Here is a 13,005-nt window from a genome sequence, read left to right as displayed (position 1 = left end):
CCTCCAGAAAATGCCTGATAAGTTCAGCAGTGCAGCCAGGGGCGGAGAGCAGAGCAGGTGAACGTGCTCTCTCCGCCCACAAACAGTGTCACGCTGGCTGCCTTCTTAACCCCTATGTGCCTGGCCCTGCACTGACTGAGAAGATGCTTGTGCCTGCAGAAATTGAAAGGGTAAGCGGCCAGATGGATCTATGACTGCTTGAGTGGCCCCCCCCCTTCTCTCCAGGGCCCCGGCACTTGCCCGGGTGCGCAGAGTGCTGACGCCGGCCCTGCCTCCAGAGAAGAGGGCCCCTATGCAAATTATTGTGACCTCCGCCCCTCTGGAGATGCTGGTGATCGACAACTTGACTATAGGCCCAGCTCATCTTGGATACGAACAATGCCTGGTGATGACCGACCACTTCAGCAAATTTGCTGTCGTGACTCCAACTCGGGATCAGAGACTTCATCAGAGTGTACAGCTGTCCAAAGAGGATTCATGCTGACTAAGGCACCTATTTTTAACGACGGGTTATGGAAGAACTGCATCGTCTGTACCAGATCGAGAATTCCAGAACGAGACCGTACCATCCCCAAGGGAATGGGGCCTGTGAGCATTTCAATCAGACACTGATTCAAATGCGGAGAACATTAGAGGAAGATAGAAAAGTCCGCTGGCCCTAGTTTGTGGCTGAATTAGTCTGGGTGTACAGCAATCGGGAGCACAGCACAACTGGATATACGCCATATACTCTGCTACCAAAAAGGACAAGATATCATTGAGCTGGAGTTGGACCCAGAGGAGGACTACACATGGATGGGGTGTCTACCTGGCTCCATGAACATTGCCACAGTTTGCAAACTTTACATTGGCTTGTGCAGATCAAGTTTCATGAACTTGAACGTCCTGAAGTGACCCTACTGTGTGGGGCAGCTCTCAAGGCCGGAGACTGTGTGTTGGTCCGAGGCAAATGCCCCCAAGGCAAGTTGGGGTACCGGTTGGAAAGAACCCGTATCGGGTGAAACGCAGGATCAGCTCTGAAGGTTCCATCTATGAAGTCCAACCTGAACTACTCGAGTAGTTCATCGGAACATGCTACGTCCTTGCTTGTCACGAGACTCCAACCAAATAGTAGAGACACAAATTGTTCCTGAAACACTTTCCCCTGCAGCTGCTGATTATGATGAAGAAGAATTTCCCGACCTGCCATATAAAGGCCCAGCAGAGGAACAGGAGCCTGAAGCTCCCAAAATGGCTGCTTCACAGGACCTGGGCGCATCCCTGTTCTCGCCCACTCAACCTGACTCTACTACTCAACCTGACTCTTGTACCCAACCTGACTTACGCGTCACCGAACGGACAACAGCTGGAACTCTCCCCAACTGATACAATCAAGACCAATTTATCTGGCAGCGAATCATCCAGGAGATGGGAGAATGTCAATGGTTACTGCCAGATCTCTTGCGCATGGAATGGCGAGCAAAAGGAGAGGGGGAGTGTAAGAAGAAGGACCGGACCAGGGGTACCTGTTGTGCACCAGGTCTGGAACTATCGGGCTATCTCCTCTGTTATCTGGGGGAAAGCTTAGAGAACCGGACCAACCTTTGCACTTAGCAGCAGGGGGAGTGCCTAAGTCTCTGAGGCTATAGTGCACGAGGGAACAGGCAGACTTGGTGGGAAGAGACAGCGCACAGCAGACAGGGGTGAGTGCTCCTTCCCTCGAGCACCGACATGACGCAGGCCCGCATCGGAGCATCCCCTCTGCTGCCAGCAGAACTCGTGAGAAAAAACATGCACTGCGCCCACTGATCGTGACTAAGCAAGATGTTGAGTGCTCCGGGCCCATGAGTACTGTGTGGGTGCCACTTGACAGAGACCGAGAGTGGAACTGCTATTAGCGCTCTGCTTCCCCAGTATACTTTTGCCAGACCACGTTGGGCTCAGACTGCGCGGTGGCTCCCATCCTTTCAGCCACACTGGTACATGGACTAGGGGCTCAGCTGAATGTACCAGAGACCAACCTCTGGTGCCAGAAGATGGACCACCGTTATCTCCCGGATCTACGTGGACAAGCGACCGGTCAGCCGTTGTTGGCACCATCACGCTTCACAGCACCCATGGCCTGAGGATCAGCGGATAGGATAAGTTGACCCCACAAGAACTGTCCCTACTGTCTTCACTGTTCTATAACCCTACCCACAATTTCACCATTGAACTGTTTGATTCCCTGTTTAACCTTTTACCTCCCTGCGTGGAGTATCCCACTGTTGAATAAAACCCAGTTAACCCTTGCTCTGTCTCCTGCCTGTCACTGCATCCCACATCCTGCTCACAGTTACATGTACATCTCATTATAATATTATTTTACCGCTATGTAGCATATTTTAATGGAGGATATCAATACGAAATACTATACACAGAACCATTCAATCTTAAGCCAGCTCTAGCACTGATATTTGGTCATCATAACTTTATTTATGCTACCATTGCCTGCGTTTCTCCAATCTGTCACCCATGTTTTTGTTTTCAAAATGGATGATACAGTAGTATGGAGAGTGCTGAGGAAGGTCTGAGCCACCCATCTGCTTGTCTTCTGCCATAGGTTGGGCCACTGCTTATGATGTCTGATCTGTATCCACTGTTGAATAGGAACTTAGGCTAGGAACAACTTTTCTTAATGATTCTGTTTTTCTTAGTCGAATTTAAAGTTGAGGTAGAGGGACGCTTTAAGAAAAGAAAGAGGTAGGGGTTCCTGATATATAATACACAAGAAAGTCTCACCACTTTTAATCCAGGTATTCAGGTATTGTGCCATAATACTAATTGTGCTGTATTGATGTAGAGGCGTAAAACTATAAGACCAGTCTATTTTCTTGAGTTATGATTAGAACTGCATTTTCTGTAATAATTACATATATTAAAAAGGCTTATCATTGATTACATTGAATTATTAAGCATTCAGTTCATTTGAGTATTATTGTTTTATTATTTACTTCTTCCTATGTTACAGGTCACGGTGTTTTAGCTCCAACTTCTGTTGTTCCTGCTGCAGTACCAATAAATATTACTTTAAAAACAGGTAAGCAGGCAGTTTTCTCTCATGAGGTATTAAATTATATAACTCTGTAGTTCTTTTAACTGCATTGCATTGGGGTGGTCTGAAACTAAAATGTATTTGAATTCTAAATCTCTGTCTATTTAATGTCAAAATCAAATCTATTTTCTAATATACCTTAATTTAAAAAGTTCCTATAATTCCGTTACTACTCTAACAGCTTTTTTTATGCCTTCCTGTGTAATGATTCCTTGTTTGAATATCCCCGTGCATGCTGGGATACGCAAATGAGTCATCATCGGGGGGCTTAGGCTGCAGCCACTGTCAGCCTATGTCCACACCCTGAAACATCATCAGTGACGTCCATTTCAAGGGCTGTGCTGGTCCCTGCTATACTGAGCATGTGTTTAGTTGTTAATTCCAACATATGATCAGTATGATCTTGTCACCATCCAATATACACAGTGACAGTGTGCTCCTTCAATGGCTTTGATTAAAAGTGACAAGGCAGCAAGAGAGTGCACTATCAGTGTACATTGTAAGGAGAGAACAAGAGAGCAGAGACCAGTGCTGCCCTCACAAGTGATGTGTCACTTGTGGGGACTGTTCTGGTCTCTGCTTTCTCATTCTCTACTTACAGTGCGCAGTGACACTGCGAGAAGTGGCATCTTGCCAGCTTGCCACTTCTCATCAGAACCACAAGACAGCGCATTGACAATTTGTACTGAGAAGAACAATGCCCAGTGACAAGAATCTATTGAGCATCCATCAGATGCATGCTCAGCAGAGCAAGGATTAGCCCAATCCATGAAACGGATATCACAAGTATTGCTTCATTTCAGGATGGAGGCAGGGGCTGCAGCAGTAACCTCAGCTTCTGTTCACTGATGATAACTCATTTGACTATACCAGCCTGCATTGGGCATTCTCAAACTAAGCACCATCACACCGGAAGTTGTAAAAAAAATTCTAAAGCACTGAGAGAGAGAGAAGAGATGGAAAAATAGGGACTTTTTAATTTAAATTATATTGGAAAAAATATTAGATTATGACCTTTATGACATTAAATAGAGATTTAGGTTTAAAATAAATTATAGTTTCAGACCACCCCTTTAACATTACAAAATGCTGGTGCTTTGAATGTCCATTAAAGTAATAAGACCCTGCAGAACACTGGGCTTCTACCCTTTTGCCACCCATTATTTGCTTCCTGGTATCTACCTAGCTTTCCTACCCACTTAACACATTGACCTACCTAGCCCACCATATGCACAAAATACAGATGTAGCAAAACTTATCATGACATTTAACGTTACAAACCATGAATGCAGCAAACTTCAACTGAATATCAATATCAATACAGCAAATGTAATTGAAAATGTCAACGAATTTTACTAGATCATGATGTGTAACCACATTAAATATTAAGTTAACTTATGCATCATCTGTGTACTTTCCTAATGCTTTTGTACGGTTTGACACCAGGTACCTACCTATTTGTCATAAGTTGTGTCAAGCATAAAAAAATCTTGATTGTGAGTGTTGATGATGGTTCATGCAGATGGTGCGGACATGAGAAAGTTGCGACTTCGCTTGTTGCTGGAGAATAAGAAATATACCCATCCACGACACAGCTTCCTGTCCCACTTTGCAGGGAGGCATGAGGCACCACTTCTGAAACCACACCAATGGAAACAGGTGGTTAGTTGGATAGCAGATAGTGCTTCCAGCATGCTTCGCAGCACCACCCAGTCTTCCACAGGGTTCAGTTTCATCAACCAACACTTAATCAGCCCCGTAATCCTCCTTCTTCCTGTCATGATCCAAAGGTAGGATTTGAGCAGGAGCCTCGGGGGTTAACACTGGTGGCCTACCTTTGGATTGGGGAGGGCTTTTTATAGCCATAGAAGGCTTGCATCCTTGTCAGTTATACTTCTGCCCTTCGCTGAGTTAGTGACCCCTGTGCCCTTGTGTGTTTGTGCCTTGTGCCTGCCTTGGGAGTTTTCATCCTGTTTTGACCCGGCCTGTCCCCCACGTCACACTTGCCTTTCTATTAGGTTCTGTCTGTGGATTATTTGGTTCTCTGACCCCAGCTCGGTTTCTGACTTCCCTTTCGGTTGTTCCCTTAGCTCTGTTAATACCCGCTCGGTTTCCTGACACCCGTTTGTACCTGGTAGCTCTTCTGTTTATTCTCTTGTCGGTGCCCCAGCAGGTCTCCCCCCGGTTGTACCCTCGGTGCTCTGCTGATTGCTCTGGGAGCCTCAGCGGCTGGCCCTGCCCCAACCCTTCCTCCTGCGAGCACGTTCTGCAGATTCTGCACGCCTGTGACCATGCTGTTCTGTGTCTGCGGGTGCTGTCTACCTGTCCCATTCTGTGCAGTGCGGGACTTGTGTCCGGACCTTGACAGGTCGATCACGGGGTCCCATACATTATAACTGACTGCAACAGTAGCCTTCTGTGGTTAGGGTGCAGTATGGACCCGATGCGCACCATGTCTGAGCAGGTGAAGCACCTGTCTCAGATGCCGCAGAAACTAAACCTAGAGCAGCAAGCCCTGGCCCAGTCCCAACAGCAGGTGCCGGACACAGTTCAGGGGGCTCTGTCCTCAATTCGGAGGGTGGGGGCTAGAGAAGTAGCTCTGTTCTCCCCGAATCCTCGGTTAAGTTACCTGATATGTTTTCCAGTAACAAAAAAGAATTTAGAGTCTTTAAGGAGGGCTGCAGGCTCTTCTCTTTAAGACCCTGTTCCTCTGGATAAGAAAGTCAGAGGTTGGGCGTTGTCATGTCTCTGCTTAGGGGGGCTCTGCAAGCCTTGGCATTTTCTCTCCACTCTACAGCCCCTGAGATAGTGTCAGTGGATGTATTTTTTGAGGCCCTAGGGCACATTTACGTTGAGCCTGATAGAGGGCATCTGGCAGAGGATATGGTGATGAGTGTTTTTCGGGGAAGCACTTGGCCGAGTGGTTTTGCTTGGAATTTAGATGTTGGGCTGCGGAGGTTTTGTGGGTTGACACTGCCCTCTGGGGCTTGTTCCATAGATGCTTGTCCAAATGTCTGAAGGATGCCCTGGCGCTTCATCCTCCACCTGATTCCCTGGAAGACGCCATGACCCAAGCAGTTCATATGGATCGCAGATTATGGGCAAGAGGTGTTATGCAACTGGAACCATCATTGTTCCCCAGTGGAGATGAAGCCGTGGCTGCTTCTGAGGCTATGGACATGGGGGCCATCACTTTGAAAGAGAAAGAGAGAATATGTCATCGTTAGAAGCTGCTGTGCTTCTATTGTGGAGAGTCGGGACACTGGAAGAGGGATTGCCCTTCCTGCCCTTCACCATTCAAGATGGCGGGAAATGACTAGGTCTAGGTGGTGGTCAGGGAAGCCATCCAGACCCTCAGTTACACTTTTCCTCATTTACTAAAGTATTTGCTGCCAGTGGAACTGTTGATGGATGGTTGTCCTTATTTTTCTACAGCTTTTGTGGACTGTGGTTCGTCCATCAACTTGGTTAGTCCTCACTTGATTTCCCAATGCAAGATAGGGACAGTTAGACTCCAGACTCTGATGAAAGTGGTGGCCATTGACTCCTCTTCCCATCACTAAAGAAGGAATCCATTACGTCTCTGAGGTCTTTTCCTTCAAAGTAGGCTCTGATCATGTTGAAGAGATAAGTTGTTTTGTCTTAGGGGAACTTGCCTGCTCGGTTCGTGTTGGAATGCCCTGGTTTCAACGCAATAACCCTATCTTCAATTGGGTGACAGGGGAAATTGTTCAATGGGGCTCTAATTGTGTAAACCATGGTTGTGAATCTGTATTATTATCTGAACCCGTTAAGTCTGTCTCTGTGTAGTTTGTGGGTCTGGAGGGTATTCCAGAGTACCTGAAGGACTTCGGTGTTCTCCGAAAGCGAGGCAGAGGTTTTACCGCCACATAGACCCATTGATTGTGCCAGTGAGTTAGTTCCAGGGGCTAAGCTACCAAAAGCCCATCTATTCAATTTTTCCCACCCTGAGCATTTGGCCATAAAGGAGTATATTGCTGAAAGTCTTTGGAAGGGGCATATACGGCCTTCAGTCTCTCCTGTGGCTGCGAGGTTTTTTTTCGGTAAAAAAAAAGATGGCGGTTTGCGTCCTTGCCTCGACGTTCGAGAACTCAATAAAATAACGGTGAGAAACACATACCCTCTTACCCTTATCCCAAACTTATGTAACCAATTAACAGGGGCCAAATGGTTCTCCAAATTAGATCTCCGAGGGGCTTATAATCTGATATGTGTACGTGAGGGGGACGAGTGGAAAACTGCGTTCCACACATCAGAGGGACTTTTTGAAAACCTGGTCATGCTGTTTGGACTTACTAATGCTCCTGCTATTTTTCAGAATTTCATTAATGTGGTGTTTGCTGACCTTATAGGATGTTTTGTCATTATTTATTTGGATGATATTTTGGTGTTTTCCCTGGACAGTCAGACGCATTTGCAGCATCTACGTACTATTCTCCAAAGACTCATGGAAAATCAGTTATTTGCAAAATTGGAGAAATGCTTGTTTTTTGTACAAGAACTGTCTTTTTTGGGTATGGTTGTATCCTTTGAGGGGTTTCGCATGGATCCCAGGAAGGTGCAGGCGATCGCTGATTGGATTCAACCCCAAGACCTTTAGGGGCTCCAGCGCTTCCTGGGATTCGCCAATTACTATCATAAATTTATTAAGAGGTTTTAGCAGGTGGCTAAACCCCTTACTGATCTTATCCGCAAGGGGACAGATGTAAAAGATTGGTCAGGGGCCGCCAAGGAGTCTTTTTTAACATAAAAAAATGATTTATGTCTGCTCGGATTTTGGTACAACCAGATTCGTCCAAACCTTTTATTGTGGAGGAGGACGCTTCTGAGGTGGGAGCAGTCTTGTCCCAGGGACCTGCCACTCTGACTAATCTCAAGCCATGTGCCTTCTTTTCCAAGAATTTCTCTTCCACCGAGAGAAATTATGATGTGAGCAATAGAGAACTTCTTGCGGTCAAGTTGGCATTCCAAGAATGGAGGCACTTTTTGAAAGGGACGGCTCACCCGATTACTGTGACCACGGATCATAAAAATTTGGCATTTATTGCGTCAGTGAAAAGATTGGCTCCTAGAATTGACTCCTAGATAAGCTCGTTGGTCGTTTTTTTTTCCTGGTTTCAGTTTTCTATTACTTTTCGTCCTGGTTCTAAGAACCTTAAATCCGATGCCTTGTCCCGAAGTTTTGAGCCTGTGTCTCCCCTCGAGCTGCCATCCTCCATTTTTTGCCCTGGGGTGGTGGTAGAGGGGATCTCATCTGAGTTGAAAAGAGAGATTATGGGGGCTCAGTCTTTGGCCCCTGCTTACAAAGCCGAGAGTTAAATTGTTTGTCCCGGACCAATTTTGGGCTAAGCTCCTTCAGGAATTTCATGAGTCTAGATTGAGTGCCGATCCTGGGATCGCGGCCACGAGTGAGGCAGTGGCAAGGGTTTTTTGGTGGGCCTCACTGGGTTCTGATGTCAAAAAAATTATATCTGCATGTGGGGTTTGTGCACGTTCCACGAGCTCTCATAGCCGGCCGGCTGGGAAACTAGTGCCTTTACTGATTCTTGAGAGGCCATGGACTTACCTGTCCATGGACTTCATTACAAATCTCCCTCCATCCAGGAGTAATACTGTCATATGGGTGATGGTGGACAGGTTTTCTAAGCAAGCCCATTTTGCCAAGACTTTGTCCAGATTGTTTGTTCAGCATGTGGTCCGTTTGCATGGGGTACCCCTGAATGTTGTATGCAGTTTGTGGCTAAATTTTGGCGGGCGTCCTGTAAGAAATTGGGTATTTCTTTGTCTTTCTCTTCCGCTTATCACCCGGAGAGTAATGGGCAGAAAGAACGCACCAATCAGTCCTGGGAACAGATTCTTAGGTGTTTGACCTCTGTTAGGCAAGATGATTGGTAGGATGCTTTACCTTTGGCTGAATTCGCCTTCAACAACCGGGTATGTCAGTCCACTAGTATGTCCCCATTTCTGATCAGTTATGGCTTTAATCCTCATTTTGGGGAATTCTCACAATTGGATTCCAGTTGTCCTGGGGCAGAGGGATCTGTTCAGCAGTTAAGGGATCTGTGGGCTGAGGTACGGCGTAATATTTCCAGGGCTCAAGAGAGGTATAAGTTGTTTGCTGATAGAAAGAGAACTCCGGGTAACATGTCTCAGGTTGGGGAGAAGGTTTGGCTTTCCACACGGAATATAAACCTGAAGGTTCCTTTGGCCAAATTAAGGCAGTATGAAATTGTGGAAATAGTGAATCTGGTAGCCTATAGATTGCGCTTTCCAGCCTCATTTAAATTGTCTAATGTGTTCCATGAATCTCTGATAAAACCTTTAGGGTCATTCAAGGAAGATTTTGTGTTGGCACCCTCTCCGTGTTACTGGAGGGTTACAGGTAGTGTTGAGCGATACCTTCCAATATTCAGAAGTATTGGTATCGGATTGGATGGGCCGATATTCAAAAAAAATCAGATATCGCCAATACCGATACCTGATACCAATGCAAGTCAATGGGACAAAAATATCGGAACTAAAATAAACCCTTTCTTTCCTTGTAGGTTAATTCTACATGAAGGAAAACAACTAAGAATAATGTAGGATGTATTGGGGGAGGTGGAAAGACATTAAAGGCATACAGAGACACAGAGACCATGCAGACAGCCATGAACGGCGCTGAAAGGCCAAAAAAAGCTCCTCTATGTAATCCTACATAGTGTTTTTCCACAATCTAGCAGGATACGGATGGAAAGCCACTAATAGGATAAATTTGAAAAAACGTGCAGCAGGCAGCACTAATTGAAAAAAGGACAATGGAACGGTATGAGGCAGTGACGCACGCTGAGCGGACTACAACCAGATATGGCTGCAGAACAGACTACAGAGTGAGCTGCACTCACACACAGACCTTGCAGACAGCCGTGAACGGCGCTGCAAGGCAAAAACAAGGTTCTCACACAGCGGTTGCTAAATTAGCCTGGGTAAAGCACAATGAAGCAAATCGCTATCTCAAACTATCCCTCAGTCAGAACAACAGCGTCCTGTCCCTAACTGAATTCACAGCAGAGTGAACCCAAAATGGCGGCGACGACTTTTATAGTGCATCATGACATCATTTCAGCAGCCAATCACAGCCATGCCAGTAGTTACATGTCTAACATGCAGAATAGGATGTGCCCACACTTCTAATGATTCCTCATTGGCTGAATTCTGGCTCTTTGAATTATGGGAACTTCCGATTCCTGTATCAGATATACTGAAAGTATCGGAACTCGGTATCGGAATTCCGATACCGCGAATATCGGCCGATACCCGATACTTGCGTTATCGGAATGCTCAACACTAGTTACAGGGAAAGGGTATGTGTCAGAGGATCGCTCGTGGATTCCTGCTCACTTGGTGCATGCTGACCGTCTGGTTCAAGCATTTCAGGCTAAACATCCAGGGAGGCCTGGGGGTCCAGTGACCCCCTGTTGAGAGGGGAGGTACTTTAATGATCCTATGGTAGGATTTGAGCAGGAGTCTCAGGGGTTAATGCTTTAGGCCTCCCTTTCAATTGGGGAAGGTGTTTAATAGCTGTGGGAGGCTTGCATCCTTGTCAGTTATACTTCTGCCCTTGGCTGAGTTAGTGACCCCTGTGTTCTGTGTGTTTGTGCTTTGTGCGTGCCTTGCAAGTTTTCATCCTGTTTTGACCGGGCCTGCCCGTGGGGGTGGGGTCACACTTGCCTTTCTATCAGGTTCTGCTGTGCATTATCTGGTTCTCTGACCCTGGCTTGGTTTCTGACTTCCCTTTCGGTTGTTCCCTTAGCTCTGGTAATACCTTCTCGGTTTCCTGACACCCGTTTGTGCTCAGTAACTCTTCTGTTTATTCTCTTGTCTCTCCCTGGTTATACCCTTTGTGCTCCGCTGATTGCTCTGGGAGCTCCGGTGGCTGTCCCCGCCCTGGCCCCTCCTCCTGCAATCACGTGCTGCAGGTCTTGCATGCCTTTAACCATGCTGTTCTGTGTCTGAAGGTGATGTCTACCCATCCCATTCTGCACCCACAGAGTCCCTGACACTTCCCACCATGTTAAGTCCCAAGAGACCAGTGATGCCACACTATGACACTCTGAGGAGCTCTTAACAAATTTCTTGATGGTGGCCTCTCACCCTATATGTTCCAAGAGGGACAGGAGGAGATGCTGTGTAGTGATGCATAAAATTAAGGGCAGCCAGGCTCACAAGAAAATGATTGTGGGGAACAGCAAATTTTGTCTAAGTAGGTAGACGATGATGAGACCAAATTGCTTCTGGATCATTAGAAGACATTTTTCTTGGAGGATGATTAGATGACATTTTTATTCACAGCAGTGCAGTAATCTTATGCAAAACCATGACTGAGCCTACTCCCTTGCATGAAAAGTGACTCAACACATGAATAGTCTCAGTATGCTTTACTGGTGGCATGACAGAATTCATGGTAGAGCTCACTTTTCCTTCACCAGACTAATATTTATCCAAATGTTCCAAAAAGTGAGTGAGAAAGGATCTTTATCAGAGCAAATTACTTTATCCCAGTCCTCTGCAGTTCAATGCCTGTACTTCCTGAAAAGTTATTTTTTTCTTATAAAGCCCCCTTCAGACAGCTTGGCACAGAAAAATGGAAAAAATATAGGTTAGAAATGGATTCAATGGCACAGACTTATTTGGTACTTCTGAGATTTGCCTAAACGTCGTATTGAATTTCAAGTAACATATCTCTGGACTGTGCCAAAGGGCTTATGATCATCCACAGAATACTTTTTTTATGTTAAGGATTTCCTGTATATCATATATTGCAAGTTTGTTTCATGAATTTATTTAAAGCACCTGAAAAAATGTTATGCACAAACCTGCCTACCTCAATAAGAAGAAAAATGTGACATTTTCAATTATATTATATGCATTAATTAATATTATATGCATTAATTTGGAGTATTTTCCCTTTTCCCAGTATATTCCAATTATAAAGAAAACATAAATTATATGAAAAAAACTGTTCAGATATATTGTGGTGAAAAAAGTGTATTCATCGCCAACAATGGGATTCACAACTGTCTAGATCGCAATACTTTGATCAGCACAGTGGAGCAACAACAGTGCTTACACATCACCATGGTAACCAAAGAGTAAGATGGAATCCTGTATGTGGAATATGGCTTCATTAAAAGAAGACGGCAGCAGACGAGTGAATGGAACAATAGCATGGGTATACAAGATAAAGACTCGTTCCTTGATTGTAACTCTTCTTGGCTGTGTGCAGAGCTGTAAAAACGACTCATCTATTGTATGAGGGATCACAAAGCACCATGTGTCTTCTAATCATTAGTCATCATACAATGCTAAAGGGTGACCATACTGTCCAACATAAATGCCTCAGACTAACATTGATGCCCATGAGATGAAATCTAATTTGTAGGTTTCCGCGTAGTTATAATTCATTAAACAATTACGCTTCTTTTAGTTGTTTTACTGTAAAACAGATGAACACTATCTAGGAAACCACTATTTATTGTGGCACAATGCAGTGCCGGATACTGCTGCATGGACATACACAGTGCTGAGTAAAGAACAGCAATGAAGAGGCCATGTTCTGCTGATCAATGGGGTTTTGGATTTATAAAGTAACAATAACATATTGAGAGCCTATCAGGATCATGAGGGTCTGAAAAAAATCACTCCACGTTGTCCAAGAAGGGGGGTCAGGAAATTATTGAATCATCTCTGAAACTTTTTCTGACCAGCAGTTTTTGCACCTCTCTTTCTTCATGTGTTCAATACTTATTCCCTCTGTCATTTCTCATTACACATAATTTATGGACAGCTATGGTTTAATTTCTTTGCCGGGTGTGAAGTAGATGGGTTTTTACCGACATCTGGTGAGGATTTATGTGTTTTCAATAGGGAAC

At 45.3% G+C, this 13,005-nt stretch overlaps 1 protein-coding gene across 2 annotated transcripts in view; it reads left to right on the top strand.

Moving 5' to 3' along the window:
- EMCN (endomucin) overlaps nucleotides 1–13,005 on the top strand; it is a 418,419-nt gene that overhangs the window by 103,478 nt on the left and 301,936 nt on the right. For both annotated transcript variants that reach the window (XM_077277880.1, XM_077277891.1), the window contains exon 3: nucleotides 2,990–3,058. In XM_077277880.1, coding sequence (XP_077133995.1) covers nucleotides 2,990–3,058 — 69 coding nt within the window. The remainder of the gene's footprint in view (nucleotides 1–2,989; nucleotides 3,059–13,005) is intronic.

This window comes from Ranitomeya variabilis, chromosome 1, assembly GCF_051348905.1.
Source record: "Ranitomeya variabilis isolate aRanVar5 chromosome 1, aRanVar5.hap1, whole genome shotgun sequence".
NCBI lineage: Eukaryota > Metazoa > Chordata > Amphibia > Anura > Dendrobatidae > Ranitomeya > Ranitomeya variabilis.
The sequence above is the reverse complement of the archived record's forward strand: the minus strand, read 5'-3'. Positions and strand labels throughout refer to the sequence as shown.